A 20289-nucleotide genomic window follows, 5' to 3' on the forward strand; every position below is an offset into this window, starting at 1 on the left:
ATAATGGAGCTTAAAGAAGTAGTGACAGCAAAGGAAGCTATTTAAGTCCGTCTGCCATGGGCATTAATGCATTGTTTGTTCATCCAACTGACACGGCCCATGTTGGAATATGCAGGTAAATAAACAAACGGCACAATGTAAAGCTTAGAGTGGATATGTCTCACACCAGCAGGGAGAGCTTGCTGCTTTAAGCTCCATCTTAAACGAAAAGAGCAGACGATCTGTTATGGCTGCTCAGGTTGTTCTCATTCACTGTTTGTACTTATACCTACCAAAAAGAATGTACTACAATTTGTTTATAACTTACGTAATTGTGAGCTAGGACGTTCAAGGCTACCTCCAAGGAAGTCAGGTGATGTAGTTAGTATAAAGAATGACAGTCTGCAGTCTGTTGACCCATTGCTATAGAGCTCACACTACTTTCACCTTTGCTTATAAATCAAACGTGACTTTGGTGCTTGAGGTAGATACATTTGATCTGTAGTAAGGTATTTAAACAAGTAGTTTTTCTTGGGACGACAGTTTCAGTTTTCTTAAACTTCTGTTAACAATGTTCCCATTCTCCCAGATATTAGCCATTGAGTGCAATGTCACTGATAAAAACGACAGATAAAATGATAGTCATTATTCTATCAAGGTTATATCTAGCACGGGGTCTGTAAAACACCATTCACGTAGTGCAAATTTTCCAAGTGCTTTCTATGATGCTTCATATTTCATTTTCCCCTGCAATGACAACAAGGAACTAATCCCTTGAGTGCTCCTCTGGAAAGAGATTACTCACCAAAATAGTGACTTTAACAGAGAGTAAAAGCATTGGGTATCATATGGAGGGAGAGAGGAGAGCAGCTCCTTGGGTAGCTAACTTTGAGCTAATTATACAGTAAACTAGGAGCAGCACACTGTGAAATCTTAAGTGGCAGTTGGTCATAGTAAGCTAAGCTCTCTCTCTTCTTTTTCTTCTTTTTTTCTGTCAGGGTAAATTACTTGAGGATTTCTGAGCTGGTGGATACAGAAGCTGTAATGTGCCAAAATGGATTAACGGTTAGCTGGACTTCATGGGAGGAATATCCAGTGTAGACTCATCCTCTGCCGCAATGGCAACAGATACACACAGCTTTACAGTCTATGACATCTAGAAGATGAAGACAAATTGGGTACTGTATTATCCTGCATAAGTGGAAATAATTGCTGTACCACAAATTGTGTTTATGCAACCTGACCATTGTTGCAGACCTTGAACGCCATAAGAGCCATTCAAACATTGTAAAGTGTTGTAGAAATCATGTAAATCATGTACATTTTGGAAGTATACTTGCCTTTGATGAATGTGTCCTACACAACAATTCCTCCAAACAAGATATCTTTCTCTTTGTCTTTAAAATCAAACAACCCATATAAGCATATTCTTGCTCCTATCTGCAGAAAAACCACCATTCATCTGTAATGTCCCAAAAAAGTTGATTCACATGATCACTTTCTGCTGTACCACTGCTTTAGTCAAACCAATCCTGGAACCCATCGGCTATCAGTCCGACTATGATTTAGCCTTCGGGGCGAGGGGCTATTGTGTAGGTATCCCCCTTAAATCTCTGAGACACACTCCGCTTAGACTTACCTCTCTATGTATTTACAAGGAAAGTTCATCATTTAATTGACTCATTGTCATTTTCTTATTGAAATACCTAAAAGTCTCTGACAATACGCACGATTAGTGCTCATGAAAATGATCAGTTCAGATTTGTATGCATGATGATGATTTGTATGTGTCCTACGTTTTGAAAAAGCAAAGAATTTAATTCCAAATGTCATGTCTCTGTTTACTGTTTGAGAGCTCCTGCTAGACTGTGGACTGTCGTCCTGCTGCACACCCACACAAATGCTCCTAACATAAAAGAGAGGACAGATGATTTGACGGATTGCAATGTTTAGACTATTACTTGATCATAAGTACGCAGCTTTTTGCAGTACAGTCAGTGGGGGTGGAGAAGGATGTTTTCTGTCCCAGAAAGTAGCTGCTAAATGGTGGAGGGGTGTCTCTGTGAGGTGCAGCCTAGCAGTGCTTTGAAGTCTGTGAAGTGCTGCTGCAGATGAGATGGGACTTTCAGTTTCCAGTTACTCATGGCTCTGTGCAAATATGAGGAAACTAAATTCACTCAACCGGAAATGTATTTCAATCCCATGCTGCAAGCAAGAAGCTGCTGGTCAATTCTTTCTACATAACTTATGTCATATGTCAGATTTAGCATGTTGCCATCGCCATGCTTTCTCTAAATGCTGTTTCAGTGGCGTTTCTACCATGAATGAAAAGAATAGAATCCCAAGATATTAGTCAAAGCTAGGATCTGCCCTGAGCCTCAGTAGCCAGAGGGTACCCTGTAAAAAGAATATTATGTAACATGTGCTTTTTGTATTTTCATACATTCAGCCTACTGACACATTTTTTGCTGAATGAAAACATATTGAGTAGAAATGTTCCTATTTGAACCCCTTCACTTCTAGCTTAAATACTTCATACGGTTGTTTTGTTCCAAGTCAGGGTTGGAATTAATACTCTACTTTATCGGTTATCAGTTCTTGAAATGACTACTGATGTATAAGATTAGATAAAATAATCCTTTATTAGTCCCGCAGTGGCGAAATTTAAAGGATTACAGCAGCATAGTGGACAGTGCAACAAGACACATAGTAAAGAAAAAATATATATATAAATTATAAATAACTAATAAAAAGTAAGGAATATTAACTGAGTAAAAAAGTAAAAATCCAAAACAACTGAAATATAACTATAACTAAAAACATTATATATACAGAGAGAATAATTGTAGTATTGTGTTGTGTGGTCTACTGGGAGCACAGCTGGTTGTGCAGCCTGACAGCAGCAGGAAGGAAGTACCTGCGGTACCTCTCCTTCACACACCAGGGGTGAATCAGCCGGTGGCTGAAGGAGCTGCACAGAGCTGCCAGGGCGTCCCGCATGGGGTGGGAGGTGTTGTTCATCAGGGATGATAGCTTAGCCATCATCTTCCTGTCTCCCACCACCTCCACCATATCCAGTGGACACCCCAGCACACTGCTGGCCTTCTTGATAAGTTTGTTAAGTCTCTTCCTGTCAGCTGTCGAGATGCTGCCGCCCCAGCAGACCACTCCATAAAAGATGGCTGATGCCACCACGGAGTCAAAGAAGGTCCTCAGGTGTGCTCCCTGCACTCCAAAAGACCTGAGTCTCCTCAGCAGATAGAGTCTGCTCTGACCCTTTTTATAAAGTGCGTGTGTGTGATCAGTCCAGTCCAGTTTATTGTTCAAGTGAACATCGAGGTACTTATAAGATCTCACGATCTCAATGTCCATTCTCTGGATGTTCACTGGTACCGGAGGAGAGTGTTTACCCTGGTAGAGGTCCTTGGTTTTACCAGAGTTGATCTGGAGGCGGTTCCGCTGGCACCATCCTATAAAGTCCTGGTTCAGTTCCCTGTATTCCCTGTCATCGGCGGAAATGAGGCCGACGATTGCATAGTCGTCAGAGAACTTTTGCAGGTGGCAGTTAGCAGAGTTTTTATTTGAATTCCTATGTGTATATGGTGAAGAGGAATGGAGCTAGAACTGTTCCTTGTGGGGCCCCCGTGCTGCAGGACAACAGGTCAGACTCACACTCCCGTAACCGCACATTCTGTGGACGATTGGTGAGGTAGTCCAAGATCCATGCAGTGAGGTGGTGGTCCACCCCAGTCTGCTCCAGCTTGTCCCTCAGAAGCAAAGGCTGGATGGTGTTGGAGGCACTGGAGCAATCAAAAAACATGACTCAGTGCTTCCAGCCTTTTCCAGGTGAGAAAGGCATCTGTGTAGTAGGTAGATGACAGCGTCATCCACCCCGATGCCAGATTGATAGGCAAACTGAAGTGGGTCCAAAGATGAGCTCACCAGGGGGCGGAGATGCACAAGGACCAGCCTCTCTAGCGTCTTCATCAGGTGGGATGTTAGCGCCACCGACCTGAAGCTGTTGAAGTCTTTGGGTTGGGGGTCTTTGGGACTGGTACCATGCAGGATGTTTTCCACAGCTGTGGTCCTCTCCCCAACTTCAAGCACAAGTTGAAGACGTGCTCCATTATCCCGCACAGCTGGTCTGAGCTGGATCTGAGGAGCCTTGAGCTGATGCCGTCTGGGCCTGTGGCCTTTCTCACCTTGATCCTTCTCAGTTCTTTCCTCACCTGGTCAGTTATGAAGGACAAGTTGGGGGGTGGGGGCTGTGTGCCGTAGGTTGTTGGAGGGGGGGTGGGGTGCTGGTCATGGAGTGTGGTGTATGAGGAGTGTGGGGGGGATCAGAGTGTTGTGGAGGAGGGGGGGGGGGGGGGGGGGGGCAATCTACAGTGGGTGCAGATAATGGAGGTTGCAGCAGCAGGGAGGACTGGATGGGGGGAGGGGTGGATTGCTGATCGAATCTGTTGAAGAATAAGCTCAGGTCATTGACCCACTTTTGGTCCCCCGTAGTCTGTTGGTTGGGCCCCTTGTGGCCAGACATCGCGTTGATGCCCTTCCAGACCCTGCTGATGTTGTTCTGCTGCAGCTGGTCCTCCATCTTCGTCCTGTAGACCTTCTTCCCGTCCCTGATCTTTCTCCACAGTTCCCTCTGCACAGTCTTCAGCTCCTCCTTGTTTCCTGATATAGAGACCCTCTTCTTCTCCTTGAGGAGGGCCTTTATTTCAGGAGTGATCCAAGGTTTGCTGTTGGAAAACACCGTACAGTCCTGGTGGGTATGGTGTTCTACACACAGAGGTTAATATAGTCCGTTATGCAGTGAGTGAGACTGTCAATGTCCGCCCCATGGTCATCACTGGCCAGCAGGGAGCAACTCCTCTGGTCGCAAAAATTAGTCGGATTGAAAAGACATCTATGAGAAAACCCTACATCTCACTTGATTTATTACTTCAGTAAAAATTGCAAGGTGACTACATTCACTTCTTATATACAGTCTGAGGCCTACACATGCGGACTACAGACTTTTGGTCAACATAACTCAAATACATGTATATTGCTAAAGGGGTTTGTCAGTCCTTGTATAATGCATCACAGATGAACTGCCAAGCTTACCACAGCACTAGTAGAAATGTTTCCTCTAGCAACCGAAAGAATAAGAAAGCTGCAGCCCGCCTGGTGTTCAATCGCCCCAAGTTCTCCCACACAACTTGCCTTCTCCGTTCTCTACACTGGCTACCTGTAAGAGCTCGCATCCAGTTTAAGACTCTGGTGCTAGCCTACAGGGCAGTGAAAGGAGCAGCTCCTTCCTATCTCCAGGCCATGGTCAAGCCCTACACCCCCACCCGACCATTTCACTCTGCTGCCTCGGGGCGATTGGTTGCCCCGTCGCTCAGAGGTCCCTACGGCCGATCGACCCGGTCGCGGCTGTTTTCTGTCCTGGCCCCACATTGGTGGAATGAACTCCCCACTGACGTCAGGACAGCAGAGTCGCTGCCCATTTTTCATCAGGCTAAAGACTCACCTCTTCAAGAAGTACTACCCTGAGCCTTCCACTTAGCATTTACTTAGCATCTATTGTATACATACTAGCTTATTGCACTTATTGTTTTCTTATTAGTTTGTGGCACTTATTGCATTCGTTTGTTTCTGCACTGTACGTTGGCTCTGTTTATGCTCTTAGATGCTTGTTTGAAGAAAGGAGATGCACTTATGACTTCTGGTGACTAGTTGTTCTCTCGAAAACCGATGTTGAATACACTTATTGTAAGTCGCTTTGGATAAAAGTGTCTGCTAAATGACTGTAATGTAATGTAATGTAATAAACACTGATCAAAGTAAAATAACACTGAAGAACTGTATTCTCCATTCTGTGTCTGAGTAAAAGAGTAAAAGAGTAAAAGAGAATCTGGAGCTGTGCAGCACAGTGCACGTAACTTGGCAGCAGCAGAGCTGTTGATACACTGTATATCCACACATACTGTCTTTCGTGACAAGCAACATGAGCCAAGGCTGGCTCTGTTCCAGACCTCCTACACTACTGCTGATGCTAACAGACACCTCCCTTGTGTTTTTGAATCATTAACTATCTTGGACGAGTCAACTGAGCTACACCATGCCTAACCACACAGCCTAACTTCCTCTCCTCACCGGTATAACTGTTTCTCGGTAGATGATTACCAATGATGTTCTGGGCAGTTTTAATCACCCACTGTAGAGCCCTCCTGTCCTGGGCCATGCACATCACATGCCAATTTGAAATATTTCCAGTCAGGATGCTTTCTAATGCGTGACTGTAAACGTTAACTAGAACTTGGTATGGGATTTCCTGTTTGTGTACAGATTACTGTACAGATACTTCACACTTGGCGGGTGTATTGCTGGGGACCCAAGAACGTGCAGTGTCAAGGTTGGTGCAATTTGGACATGCAACAGGTTTAATATGAATAAACTTTACTGCACTGTGTGCATCAGTGGGGGCAGGGCTTCAGGGCTCTGCTGATTGAGTCAAGTGTGTCATGGGCCTTTAAAGCTCTGTGCTCATTGATTGTTATTACTGTTGCTGCTGGATGCTGGATATGCTAACGGTGGAAACAAGTGCAAACTGCACTAATGGGGGCCAAGCAATTGCCCGAACGGGCAATGCACTAGTTCCTTCATACCTTCTGTGCACTTTCTGTAGCTGCCACATCTTCTCACTACCACCACACTACTGGGAGGCTTTTATTGTGAAGCAGCTTGTAAGTTAAGGCTAGAAATCTACTGCTTGCTTTGTGAGGTTATTAGAGACAAGTCTGCTAACCCAAAGCTCTGCCAGATAAACTGAATATACAGTAGAACCGTGATCAGTGACCCTTCATTCTGAAACCGCTCTCCTGAGGGTTTCAAATGATATTCTCATGTGTTCTGATGCAGGTGACTGCTCTGTGCTAGTTCTTCTGGACCTCAGTTCTGCATTCGACACTGTAGACCATAACATCCTGATTAAGAGGCTACGTGATTGGGTTGGCATATCTGGCATAGCATTAGACTGGTTCACGTCTTACCTCAATGACAGAAGTTTCAATGTCTCTGTGCAGGGGCGTTTCTAGGATTTAAAGAAAGGGGGGGCTAAGCCCCAAGGGGAGTGGCATGTTTTTCTGGGGCCCATTTGGGGTATATCCATTGTTTCAGACAGTTCATAGATTGGTTCAATCAGAAAGAGTGTGATTTTGCTCTGTAGTTTTGCTTGCATTCAGTATATGATGACACAAGAGACAGAATTTCAGGGTCATAGAGAAATTTGACAACACAAATATGAACTTTTCTCAAATAAAGAGAGAGAAATAATTTTCCTGCTTGTAAAGGAAAGACGGATAAACTAGCTTTCATATCCGCGTCACTCCCAAATCCTAATTCTTAAAAGGACCGCACACAATGGATGGAGAATGGACCTGACAGTGTCAACTTTATATCGTTAAGTATGATGATAGGCTATTGGATTGTAATTTGAAGGGGGAGAAAACATACAAACCAGAACGCACGCACAGATGTAGCATGTTAGAGTTATAAATAACTTGTCCATGTGTTTGTTTGTTTTTTAAAGCCAATAATGACAAATTATTTAGGGGGGCTTCAGCCTAACGACGCCCCTGTCTCTGTGGGTGATTTTGTGTCTGTTACCTCTCCACTGTCTTGTGGCGTACCGCAGGGCTCGGTTCTGGGGCCTCTGTTATTTTCCCTTTATCTGTTACCTTTGGGACCGATTATAAAAAGTTATAATGTGTCCTATCATTTATATGCAGATGATATCCAACTCCATCTGTCATTCAAACCCAGCGAGGCCTTCACATTAACTAGGCTCCTGGACTGTGTCAATGCCATCAGAGACTGGACGGCAGAAAACTGCTTACAACTCAACGACACTAAGACGGAGGTCCTAGTTATTGCTCCAAATGAGTTTGTCCCCATGATCAGGCAGAGTATTGGTCCACTCTCCTCTGCTGCCCATTGCAATCTGCGCAATCTAGGGATTTTCTTTGATCGATCCATGTCGTTTGACCCCCATGTTAAGCAGCTGTCCAGATCATGTTTCTTCCATCTAAGAAATATCAGTAAACTGAGATCTGTAGTATCAACACCTGAACTAGAGATGATCATACACACATTTATCTCTTCTCGCATTGACTACTGTAACTCACTTTTCACATCACTCAGTGTATCTGCTCTTAACCGTCTGCAGGTAATCCAAAACGCTGCTGCCAGATTACTCACCAGGACAAATCAACGGTCTCACATCACCCCCGTACTCCGATCTCTCCACTGGCTCCCAGCATTTAGGATACACTTCAAAATGCTCACCATCACCTACAGAGCACTTCACGGTCAGGCTCCTACTTATGTAGCTGATCTACTTCACCCATATTCACCCGCCCGCACTCTCAGGTCAAACGCTCTAGGTCTTCTGTCAGTTCCACGCACACGATTTAAGACCCATGGTGACCGAGCCTTTGAGGCAGTGGCGCCAAGGCTCTGGAATGCTCTACCTGCGACTCTACGCCTCGCAGATTCTGTGAATACTTTTAAAAAACTGCTCAAAACCCACCTTTTTAGGCTGGCGTTTGAGTAAAAACACATGTCCTAGACCTGCTCTTAAAATATGTTTTTATTTTTTATTTTTTCAATGTATGTAATTTATTGACCCTATGGTCACATTGTGTTTTTTATGCTTTTAAATTTCTGCTCTGTTAAGCACTTTGTGATTTTATGTCTGTGAAAAGCGCTCTATAAATAAGTTTTATTATTATTATTATGTCAAACGATGGCGCTCCACGTACCCCTCGATTGCCAGTTTTGCACGTGCAGGGCTGCCTCTAGAGACAAGTGTAATTATAACGGGAGTAAAGGAGGAAGTCAGTTATCGTAGTATAAACAGAGGCACAGTCTTCATAGGGAGGAGATCGGAGCTGGATGCATGTGTCAAACTCAGGACTTTCACCCAGGAGACTGCTGAGTGTGTCCCGTGTGAAAACCAAAGTCAACATGGACTTATTCTAACTTAAGTAACATACTTTACTGCATCACATATGTAACATACTTTACGTACTTAACTTAAGTTATATACATACATAACATACTTGATTTAAGCCAAACCTTGATCTTTTCCTAAACCAAGTTTAGACTTCTGTTCACAACCGTTTCTTAATGAAAATGAGGCATCACAACATAGCATGTCTCCTTTCACTAACTTCAATGTCATGGAAGCACATTATTTGTAATATCAGACTTTCTACACAACCTCTCTGGATTATAGACAGTGGTCGTCCTGCTGGACACAGTTCACAGCTCTTCCCTCAGGACGGATGCTTTATATGGATGAGCGGTGATGAATCACTGGGCCTGTGGACACTGTGGTCACATGGTTGGACAACTGATTTCCTCTAATCTGGATGTGTTTCAGGCACACAAAGTCTAATGAGGTGCATCTAGGACTGCCAGCTATGTGATTCTGCAGTGTTTCCGCTCTGTTAATTAAGCTTAATTGTACTTCCCATCAATCATTCATAACAAGAGGGAGTGAATCCATACCAATGTCTGCTGCTGCTCCATCCATATGCCTTCAGATCCACGCTATGTATGAGGGACAGTGAGACAGTGTGCAAGTGTGTTTGTGAGCAATGCTTGTCATGCCAATCAGCCCATTCACCATGTCTAAATATGGAAACAAACTGATTCCTCTGCTAATTATTGTCACCATAATTGCCTGCTGCTTAGCATAATTCCTTTAACTTGACATCAGACAGCAGGAGAACATGCAGGAAGCTTTGACACCCCGTCCCTGTCAATACAATGTGACATGGACTGTGATGATGATAGAATGAAATCATGAGGACACTGGTAGAAAAGACTGAGGATGTAGAGAACCAGCAGAATGTTTCCCACAGACATATGATACAGGATGTTCCCAACAACAGCTCAGTGACTCTTGCACCTCATAAATAACTGCATGTGTTTACCTTTCTCTCTCAACATGCAATACATTGCTTGCAAATGCAAGGAGGACCTTCACAGTGCAGCTGACAAGGTTCACTGTACAATAGAGCCCAACAGATTTGGGGTATATATATATGCAGTGCCAGTTCAAAACAAGCCTGTTCAGAAAGGGCTGAATGCTTGGCATGTGGTGTTGCTGCTTGCAGCTTTCTTGAAAACCGAAACATTGCGCTTCCTTGCGTCCTAAGCAATACACCTGCAATGACAAAGCTGCGTCACACCCAAATTGTGACTTACGGTCAGAAACACCAGTGAAGTAGGCCTACAGTCTGGTTGGAGGTCATTTCCAAACAGGCGTATTAGTTGCTTGCTTTAACATAACCACAGCGGTTATAAAGTATTTAATGGATTTAATTAGCAGAGGTAGTTTGCTGACGGAAACATTGTTAGTGTTACAAGTTACTATCAAGTCTCTCAGTCAGGAAATTCACTCACAGGGGAAAAACACACCCAAGTTGCGCAGCTGAGGTATTCATTTCCTAATTTACATATTATTCGCTTACTTTGACATAATCAGTGAAGTGAAGGTATTTTTCCAGTGGTAAAGGTTTAAGTTAGGAGTCCAAGTCCATTGATTGTATTTATATGGCGCCCTTCTTGTCTCCAACCACAATGACATGAAGTGCTTCTACACTTCACCCATTCACACCTGATGACAGGGGCTACATGCACGGTGCCACCTGCACATCAGGACTAAACATTCACACCATTCACCAATTACTACACCTCTGGCAGCAATTTGGGGTTAATTGTCTTGCCCAAGGCTCGTTCTTGTTGACTCCAGGGAAGTTAAGAACAGTTTGGTTGTAAAGTTATCTAGCATTCATGCAGCCATAGCAGGCTATATCCACCATGCATGCAGCATGCGAACTGCAATTAATGAGCGGTGTGCCCGTTGTGGATGACATGCTGGACCACAGAACCCTCAAGTTCCGCCCCGCTTTTGGACAGAGGACACAAACTTACATGTGCTCGACAATGCAAACGACAAGGAAAATAACTGGCTACTTACATAAAGTGAGAACTCACAGTTATAACCTCACTGACAACATCAAGTATTTTAAAAATGGGGATTTGGAAATTAGCTTGAAGTAAAAAAGTTGGCCACTACACAAATGATCCACTATAGAAACAGAATCTACATGAGCGATACGTGTTAGTTAGATTTAATGTTGTATTCCAGTGAATTAGTATTTCACTTTCATAAAGTTGGGGAACAGATTTAAAACAATAGTGAAAATGGAAGCAGCAGAGGCAGAGCTATCCACACATTTAGTCCCTAATGCAGTGTTTTTAAACCTTTTCTGAGCGGTACATTTTTTATATTAAAAAGATCCGCAGCACACCAACAACTGAAAAAGTTACAAAATGACACATTGTAACATAATACAGCACTAATATGTACATACCGATCCCTGGAGAAAGTAAATCCAAACGAAAGATAACTTTCGCTGTATTGGGTCGAGCTCACTGTTCTCTCTTTCTTTTGACCACCACTCATACGAGGCTTTTCATCTGGGTTAGAATGTTGTCCAGGACCCAGTTCAGAGTCTGCATTTTTCCTTTTCTAAATATTTCTCCATTGCTGTTCATCTCTGCAACCTCTCCCATCATTTAATTCTACTGTCTTAAATTAAGAAGGTCATTATTGCTCTACCTACTGCCACCCACTGGCATGGAAGAGTATTTATTACTTAGCCAGCCACCATGTTGCAGCTCAGACGCTCAACAATGGCAAATTATTTGCGGCAACTAAATATAATTCTTTTGGACCAATTAAGTGAAATTGCACTTTTCCCCACGGCACACCTGACGATCTCTCGCGGCAAAGTGGTTGAAAATCACTGCACTAATGGGTCAAGCTCCAAAACGCTGGATCCTACAATTCCCAAAATGCAACTCAATAGCATCTTTCATTAAACCCTCCCCGCCTGGTAAATAGCCATGTCTTTCAAACTCCACTCACCACTGTTATAAATTCCCCAGGTCCAAGATAAACATGATGGTATCACTACAAAATCATTAAACTTGACAATTATTATACAGGCTTATTAGTAGGCCTATAGCTCATATCGAGTAAACTGATCTTAATGTTTAAAATTGGTGGAGTGCCCCTTTAAATTAATTTGATAAAACGCTGTGCATCAAAAAACTGGAGACCTCAATTGCAACACATTTCCTCCTGCTAATGGCAACAGATAACTGGAAAATAACTGTATATATTCTATAAACAGACTGTACTGTAGGCCTATTAAACTACAGTTTTTTTGGGGAGATTTGGAAAGGTCTGGGTGTGCGCCACAGCCATTATGATAGCTTGCTAAGCGGTATGAGCGAAAATAAACTCAACTGTGCATGATCTACTAACAATCTGCACAAAAGACTGTTTTTGTTTTTCTCCCTCTTTCTCAATATCAAATATCATCTCAGTGTTTGCAGAATGGATATACCAGAGGTATCGGAGGTGTTTTGCTTAGCTTAGCTCAAAGGCTGGAAGCAAAGGAAACTGCTAGCCTCTGTCAAAAGTGCAAATATATAACTTCCAACAAGTCTAAAGCTGTTTACACAGTGCACACACTGATAATTATTCAATCTGCCTCACATCAAAAATTATATATTTTTTCAGAAACTAGGCCCAAACCCCCCCCCCCCCCCCCCCCCCAAAACAAAAGTAGAAACATATTAAAATTTACAGTAAAATTTAAAATAAAGTGAAATATTAAATAAAGTGCACAGACGAATAGATAACAGGACTATAAACAAGTGAGATGTACAGTAAGTGTAATGTAAAAGTGTCAAGTGTATTTAACTAAGAAACATAGAGGGGATGTGCAGGGGAGTGACCGGTAGGAAATTGTTCTGGGGATGTCAGAGTCAGTGGGGGTCCCGGGCTTTGTTGATGAGCCCGACTGAAGACGAGAAAAAACTGTTCATGTGGCGTGAGGTCTTGGTCCTGATGGACCTCAGCCTCCTGCCAGATGGAAGGGGCACAAACAGTTTGTGTCCAGGGTGAGAGGGGTCGGCTACAATCTTTCTTGCTCGCTTCAGGGTTCTTAAAGCGAACAAGTCCTGGAGGGACGGCAGATTGCAGCCAATCACCCTCTCAGCAGAGAGAATGATGCGCTTGGCAGTGGCTGCAGCGTACCAGACCGTGATGGAGGAGCAGAGGATGGACTCAACGATGGCTGTGTAGAAGTGCACCATCATTGTCTTTGGCAGGTTGAATTTCTTCAACTGCCTCAGGAAGTACACCCTCTGCTGAGCCTTCTTGGTGATGGAGCTGATGTTAAGCTCCCACTTGAGGTCCTGGGTTGTGATGGAGCCCAGGAAGCGGAAGGACTCCACAGCATCGATGGGGGAGTCACACAGGGTGATGGGGGCAGGTGGAGCTACGTTCTTCCTGAAATCCACAACCATCTCCACCGTCATATGCATTTTAAGATTTGCTAGTATGGACGGAGATTATTTCTGAAATGGCATTAAAACGCTTGTCTGGACAGATATCGTTTTTGTTTTAAAAAGTTTGTTTGTGCTGTTTGGGAGTGTGAAAGAGGTTGTGATGGGGTGGAGGTTCTACCTTATCAGGTTAAGAGGATGAAAGCAGCTGCAAAGCTTTTAAATAGCAGTAACTCGATGCTTCTCAATAAGGTAAATCCCTGTCATCTTCATGCATGACTGCTCACTGCATAATCTACGAACAGCAGCAGCCACATCAGGATGATGAGATTGAGTGGGGGGGGGGGGCTTCCTGGTGAACAATTAGCCTCAGCCACAACCTTCAGCTGCTACCTGGGATTATACACTGTCTCTCATTGACAGCTTTCCCTAGCTCACAATTTGCACTTCCTTTTGAAGTAGCAAAATCCCTAAACTGTAGAATGAGAAAAACATCTCTAAAAACAAACATGAAAAAAAGTATGCATCCTCAGTGCTGTCTGCCTCTGTGACAGACAATGGGGGCAGGAGAGGGATATTGTGTACTCTCTGCTTTGATGTTCAGCAGTAATAGAAAAGGGGCTTTTGGTTTTTGTGCCGCTGTGAGTTACTGCAGCTTTTGTGACTGACAGAAACAAATGAGTATCATGTTCATCTTTGAGTCTTTGAAGCAGTGTCAATGTCACCCTACTGCTTTCTTAAATCTATGTAATGGGAGTGTGAAAAATTGTCAGGCCTGCCTGAGCTCAATTTCATACACTTCATAAAAGTCAAGATTAGGTTGTCATTCTTACTTAATCCATACAAGGCCCGAGGCAGAGTGGGTGGATTTGGTCCAGGACATCTCTGAATATGAACAGCAAACTATTAAACTCTGCCTGCTGACTAAACAGCTTTGAAGGGCTGAGCTGAAGTGGGGTTACTTGTACGTAAAAAGCAGTTTTTGGTCTTTCACTTTTAGGGACTGGCTGCATAAAGATTTGTTAAAATGGCTAAACAAATGAACCAGTCTTTGTTTTAACACTTGTTTAATGTGCCAGATGTTGAAAAATTGTAGATGCATCCATCTCTCCATTAGGAGCACGTATTCTTTGCTCCTACTCCTATTGTGACTATGTCTGTGTGCAAATAGCCTCAAGGTCTAACCCCGGTGATAATGGAAGCTTAATCTATGATGAAATTAACTGTCATTTTTGTCTAGAGATGAATATTCTGAAAGCAATGCCATAAACTGTCAAACAGATTGAAGTAATACAGTGATTTACCAGATTTAGACAAGAAAAAATAGTGTAAGAGTAGTTTCAACAGATATTATGTCTTCTGTTTAAGACACACAGAGCTCCTCCTATCGCCTGCTTAAAGTTGGAAGGTCACATTATTGTACCCTGAGTAATGTTGAATAAATGCACTGTGTGTGCCGTCGCTGTCATAAAACAAATGGCAGGCCTTGTCAGTTACCCCACTTAAGGGTTTGAGTTAATCTTTATCGAGAGCAACAAAAAATATTGATAACGTATCGCAAAAGGAGGTAATACGTTATATTGCCGTATCAATATTTTGTCCCACGCCTAGTCTTAAGTCTGACTGTTTGCTAGATCTGACCCATGATCAGTCTATCTCTAGTCAAACCCATGACTCCTTACAAACTGACTGTCCAGACTACCTAGTTCGAGGCCTTCACGTAATTTAATTTCATCATGTAAGGTCATTAGTGCTGAGATTTATCTGGCAATTCTTGTTGTATGCAGTGAGTGCAGATGCCCAATCAGTGGACAGGGTTTTGCTATTTTGCTTTTTACCTACATCAGAGTGACAGGCCATCGGTTAGAATAGTGGAGCACTGAGATGGTGTGTGGATAGGCCCGGTAATAAGAACATTAAACATCTCTGACTGGGGAGGGGTGACCTTCCTGCCATAAATATAAGCTATGTGTTTTCCTGAGCTTGCTGATATAGTGAAGATGGAAAACATCCTTCCTGTTCCTGCATATGAGCCAAACCCAAAGCAGAAAATGGTAGTAACTGTACCAAGCATTTTCAGAGCATTTACAGTAGCATTTCTCTTATTTTGAACATTGAATGGGATGTCTTTTGTCCTTGGCTGGAACTAAAAGGAATTGTTTGAGGTTGATGATCTCCTGGCGGAAACTGTACATTGGTCTAGAGCTAAATATGCTACATGTAATGCCATAAACTGTTAAACAGATATCTGCAATTTGCTGATTTACCAAATGTAGACTAAGAGACAAAAAAACAGATCTGCTTTTGACTGCAGGAAGCATGTCTCAACACTAGTAATTTAACAGGGATATTTGCACAGGCTGTTTCACTTGAGGGTAAATAAAATATACATATAACAAGTAGGAGAACAACAAGTGGGGCAATAAGAAAAACATATATGGAACATTTTGGAACAAATAATTTAGGTTTAAGCTTTGACCAGCAAATCTCTACTGTACCCAACCAGAAATGTCACTGCCTTGTCATGGTTTTGTTTAATTTGTTTCCTGTTTTATTTTGAATTTCCCTGCCTCTTGTGCCTTGTGTTCACTTCACTTCCTGCCTTTGTATGTTTTCCCACCTGATTGATTGTCTGCCCCGCCCATGATTGAATCCTCCTGGGTCTAATAACCTGCACCTCCCCAGTGTATTTAAACCCTGTGTGTCCCCTGTGTGTCCCCTGTGTGTCCCCTGTGTGTCCCCTGTGTGTCCCCTGTGTGTCCCCTGTGTGTCCCCTGTGTGTCCCCTGTGTCAATGTTGGTTTGTCTGTTATGCTACCTGCTCTGTTCTGCGCTGCTATGCTTCACAGTATGTTCCCTGCCATCATGGATGTATCCTCGTGTTTTTTGTCTAAATTACCATATCCTGTTTATGAGTTTTACCCGTTCAGGTTTTCCTTGTGTATTTTTGGTTGCACATTTTTAGACTCCCCTGCGCTGCAAGTTTTGTTTTGAACATTTTCTTGATAATTAAAATCACCATCAAGCATCCCTCTGTTCCTCCATGTTTCTCTGCGTTTGGGTCCATCCCCTGCTACCAGAGAGTAAAGGAGAGCTCCTTGTAGGGAGATGGAAGAGGCTGCGCTGAGGTTGGCACGTAGGGAGGCTTCATCAATGCCATCACTAGTGGGTTCTTTGCCTGACTGGACTAGGGAATTCCTAAACACCCCTGATCAGTCACCTAGCCATCAGCCAGTTAGCCACCAGCCTGCCAGTGTCCAGCCTGCTTCTCAGCCTGCCCCAGCCCCTAACCCATTCCTGGGAACCTGCCTGGCCTTTGGAGGGCCTCGTAGTCTAAGTTAAATAGCTGAAGTGCCGCCAGTTCCTGGGTCGGTGGCGGAACCAACGTCTTGGTTCACAGCTGCCGCCGAGCTGCAGCAACCTCCAGTTCCTGTATCGTGTTTTTTGTCTAAATTACCATATTCCACATTTTTAGACTCCTCTGCTCTACAAATTTTTGTTTTAAACATTTTCTTGATAATTAGAATTGCCTTCAAACATCCCTCTGTTCCCCCGTCAATTGAGGAAAGTCATCTAAACATAAAGATAGACAGAGCCTTGAATAACTCTCTGGCTAATGCGTTTCTATTTATCTTGCTTTGTTAAGTTACAAAAAATGTCTGTATGAGCACTTTTCAGAGAGTGAAATGAAAAGTAGTCAGCTTAAAGCCTTTCCATGAACAAAAAAATTTTATGCTGTCACAGAAGAAAGAAAAGAATGTGGAGCAGACTTACGGAGGGAGTGCCACTCATCCTGCCTTATTGTCTTGGTGATGTTGAAGGAGAGGTTTTTGGGTATCGTAGCCGAGGAGTAGTGATACTTGATGTAGGAGCATCTTGCAATGGAACCTGCAGAGAAAAAAAATAAAGATTTTTTAAAAACCTGTAAATAAAGAAATAACACTGACTCATGGGTCATTACATATGATCCACTCTGACACACAGAGCAGGAATGAATGAAATGCTAAGATGACATTATTCCACATTATTTAGTTGGAGAGGCTATGTCTGCAGTTATTAATTAAATACTCAGACACTTGCAAATCACTCTTCTTTCCTAAAACGATATAAATATGCTGTTGAATGAGACCCTATTGTGTCAAGACCTTCAACATACATTTCTATTACCTGCTCTGACTGACACAATGACTGTCAGAAAAATGATGTTCTTCAAAAGCTATTAACTAATCAGTCAAGGGAGTCATTCACTGTATAATTATACTTGTCTCTGAGTCCCCTGGCCTCGTGATGTTTGGGATTTCCAGAATAAATGGTTGACTTGCAATGTAGACCTGAGTCACAAAGAAATCTGAACTAATGGCGACACGCTGAGCTGTAGAAATACTGAATCACAACAGTGGGGAAGAAAGTCATGAAATGTTTTCTAAAAGCCAGAACAAATGTGTTAAAAAAGGCAGCATTGGTTGTTTGGTCAAACATTTAGAGATGTTGCTGGTTTCATTTGACCGGATTGCCCCTATAGAGTGGTTCTCAACTGGTCTGGCTGCGGGACCCACCATCACCCCTTAATGACAAGCCGCGACCCAAATCGAGGAACATTTTCAACTTCTTAAATGTATTTAATGAAAAGATGGTGCAGTTTGAACCTGAGCTGAAAATGTCCTCTAGTCAAAATACATCTCTGATCTGCTGCTACCTTATGAACCATCCCGACCCCTTAGGTCGTCTGGGACCGGTCTACTTTCTGTTCCCAGAGTCAGAACTAAACATGGAGAAGCAGCGTTCAGTTGTTCTGCTCCACCTATCTGGAACAAAGTCCAGAAAGCTGCAGGTCTGCTGAGACCCTCAGCTCCTTTACATCAAGATTCAAGACTTTTCTGTTTACTGCCTTTAATTGAACCACATTCAATTAATATATTAATCAATTTCCTGCATTTCTGCATTTTACTACTGTATTTTATTTCTTACACTGCTTTTTAATGTTTTAATGACTGTTTTTAATGTTTCAATCAATGTTCTTAATTGTTTTTAAATCTCCCTTTTTGCCTTATGTTTTGATGCTTTTAATGGTTTTATGTGAAGCACTTTGAATTACCTTGTTGTTGAAATGTGCTATACAAATAAACTTGCCTTGCCTTGCCTAGTCTTAGTGTAGGAGCTCTCTAGTGCAGAGAAATTGTTCCTGTCAGTCCCCGTCCCACACGTTTCAGGTAAACCAGTAAAACGGCTTTGTTTGCCTAAATTCGAGCTGTGGTCTGTTGTTTGAAGTCATCCGACATGTCTTCAATTTGTCTACTTATAGTGTCATATAGGTATTGTTTTCAGTTTATCCTCTGCTGATATTAGCATTAGCATTAACACCAAATATTATTAAGGAGTGTGAATAGACGGCTCTCCGCTGCATAAAAAATCCCCTTCAAAATAAAAGCACAGGATTATATATTTATTTTTTCAGGCAAAGGCCCGAGACCCACGGAAAACGGGTCCGCGATCCACTTTTGGTTTGCTATCCACCAGTTGAGAATCACTGCTCTATAATACCAGAGTGACATTGCGGCAGTAAAGGGGGGGGGGGTTGCTCTCAATAACTGGACACGGAAGGTGGCAGGTTTCATGGCTGAAATAACCGCTATTGCTGCGTTGTACAAGTTGTGTAAAACTAAACGTCGTCGTGTCTGGGTTCATAAAATTATTTGGAATCTCTCTGAATTTCACCGAGATGCATTATTCGTGTCGTGTCATTCGCCTCATTCTCACTCCCTGGCGGGATTCGCGTCTACTTGCGTCTTTGCATTGACTTTGTATGTATGGAGATAGGTCTTCAGGAGCTTGTTTCAATTGGCCAAGTCTCAATTGTTTTTTCATGTCAGCTGTATTGGCCACATTCCATGCTGTCCGTAGACAAAGACCAGGATTTGCTCTTTATTGGAATATCCGGGAAGATGCCGACAGCAGAAACATCATTACAATCAGTAATGCAACTCCAATGTTCGCAACGGCGTTTCCAGATCACGTTTAGCAACATTAACTCTTTTTCGACTAAGGCAAAAACACCACAAGCGTAAAAAACTTTTCTGAACGATTTAGGAAGTTTTATCAAACTTTATTATATCCAAACAGCTTTTCTAATGCAATACTTAAAGATCAACAAATAAATACGTGAATGGAAACACGGTTAGTACATGTACATCATAATTGGTTAAGCATATTTCTATTGCACTTTGTCAAAGACAAGTGTAAATACATTTTATGATGTGACTTTTTGGTGGTATTTTGTGATATTTGCACTCACTATAATACTGTATGTGCATACCAGAACTGTAATAACCTGGATATTGGAGAAAGAGCAGCTTCCTTTTTTGGCACCATTACTGCATGTCTGCTCTAATTATCTCTGGCAAGACTTACTGAAAACTGCATTATTGGAGTCCTGGGAGAATTGAACTGCACAAAAAGAGACAATCAGGATAACACCCCCTGCCTCTGCTCTGTTCTGCTTACACACACACACACACACACACACACACACACACACACACACACACACACACACACACTGGCATAAAAAAGCAAACCCAGGAGACCACAATTGCTGTCAATGGTAATTACACATTCATGACTATCTCTTTATCAGATATGCAGTCGGCACCCCATCGCTCAAACAGAGAGACTATTTGATAAAACTATGGCGCTTAAGCTGGCGCAGTTACAACTTCAAATACTTCTATTACAACAAACAACAATACACCTAATGTTAATGTAATTTACACTTAAAAAGCATAAAATTGTATTTGTTTAAAAGTACAGAATACAGAAAACTATATTAACAGATGGGAGCTTGTAAATAACAGTAGAGGTATGGTAGGATCATGGTAGAGACCCTGTACTC

General features: G+C 42.6%; 1 protein-coding gene across 1 annotated transcript in view; it reads right to left on the reverse strand.

Annotated features, from left to right (window-relative positions):
• The window catches only part of LOC142932019 (transmembrane protein 178B), an 85195-nt gene that overhangs the window by 27651 nt on the left and 37255 nt on the right, over nt 1-20289 (reverse strand). The window contains exon 2 of the mRNA XM_076076213.1: nt 17175-17288. Within this exon, the coding sequence (XP_075932328.1) occupies nt 17175-17288 (114 nt within the window). The remainder of the gene's footprint in view (nt 1-17174; nt 17289-20289) is intronic.

This window comes from Anarhichas minor, unplaced genomic scaffold (assembly GCF_050575085.1).
Source record: "Anarhichas minor isolate MPS153535 unplaced genomic scaffold, ASM5057508v1 ptg000055l, whole genome shotgun sequence".
Lineage (NCBI taxonomy): Eukaryota > Metazoa > Chordata > Actinopteri > Perciformes > Anarhichadidae > Anarhichas > Anarhichas minor.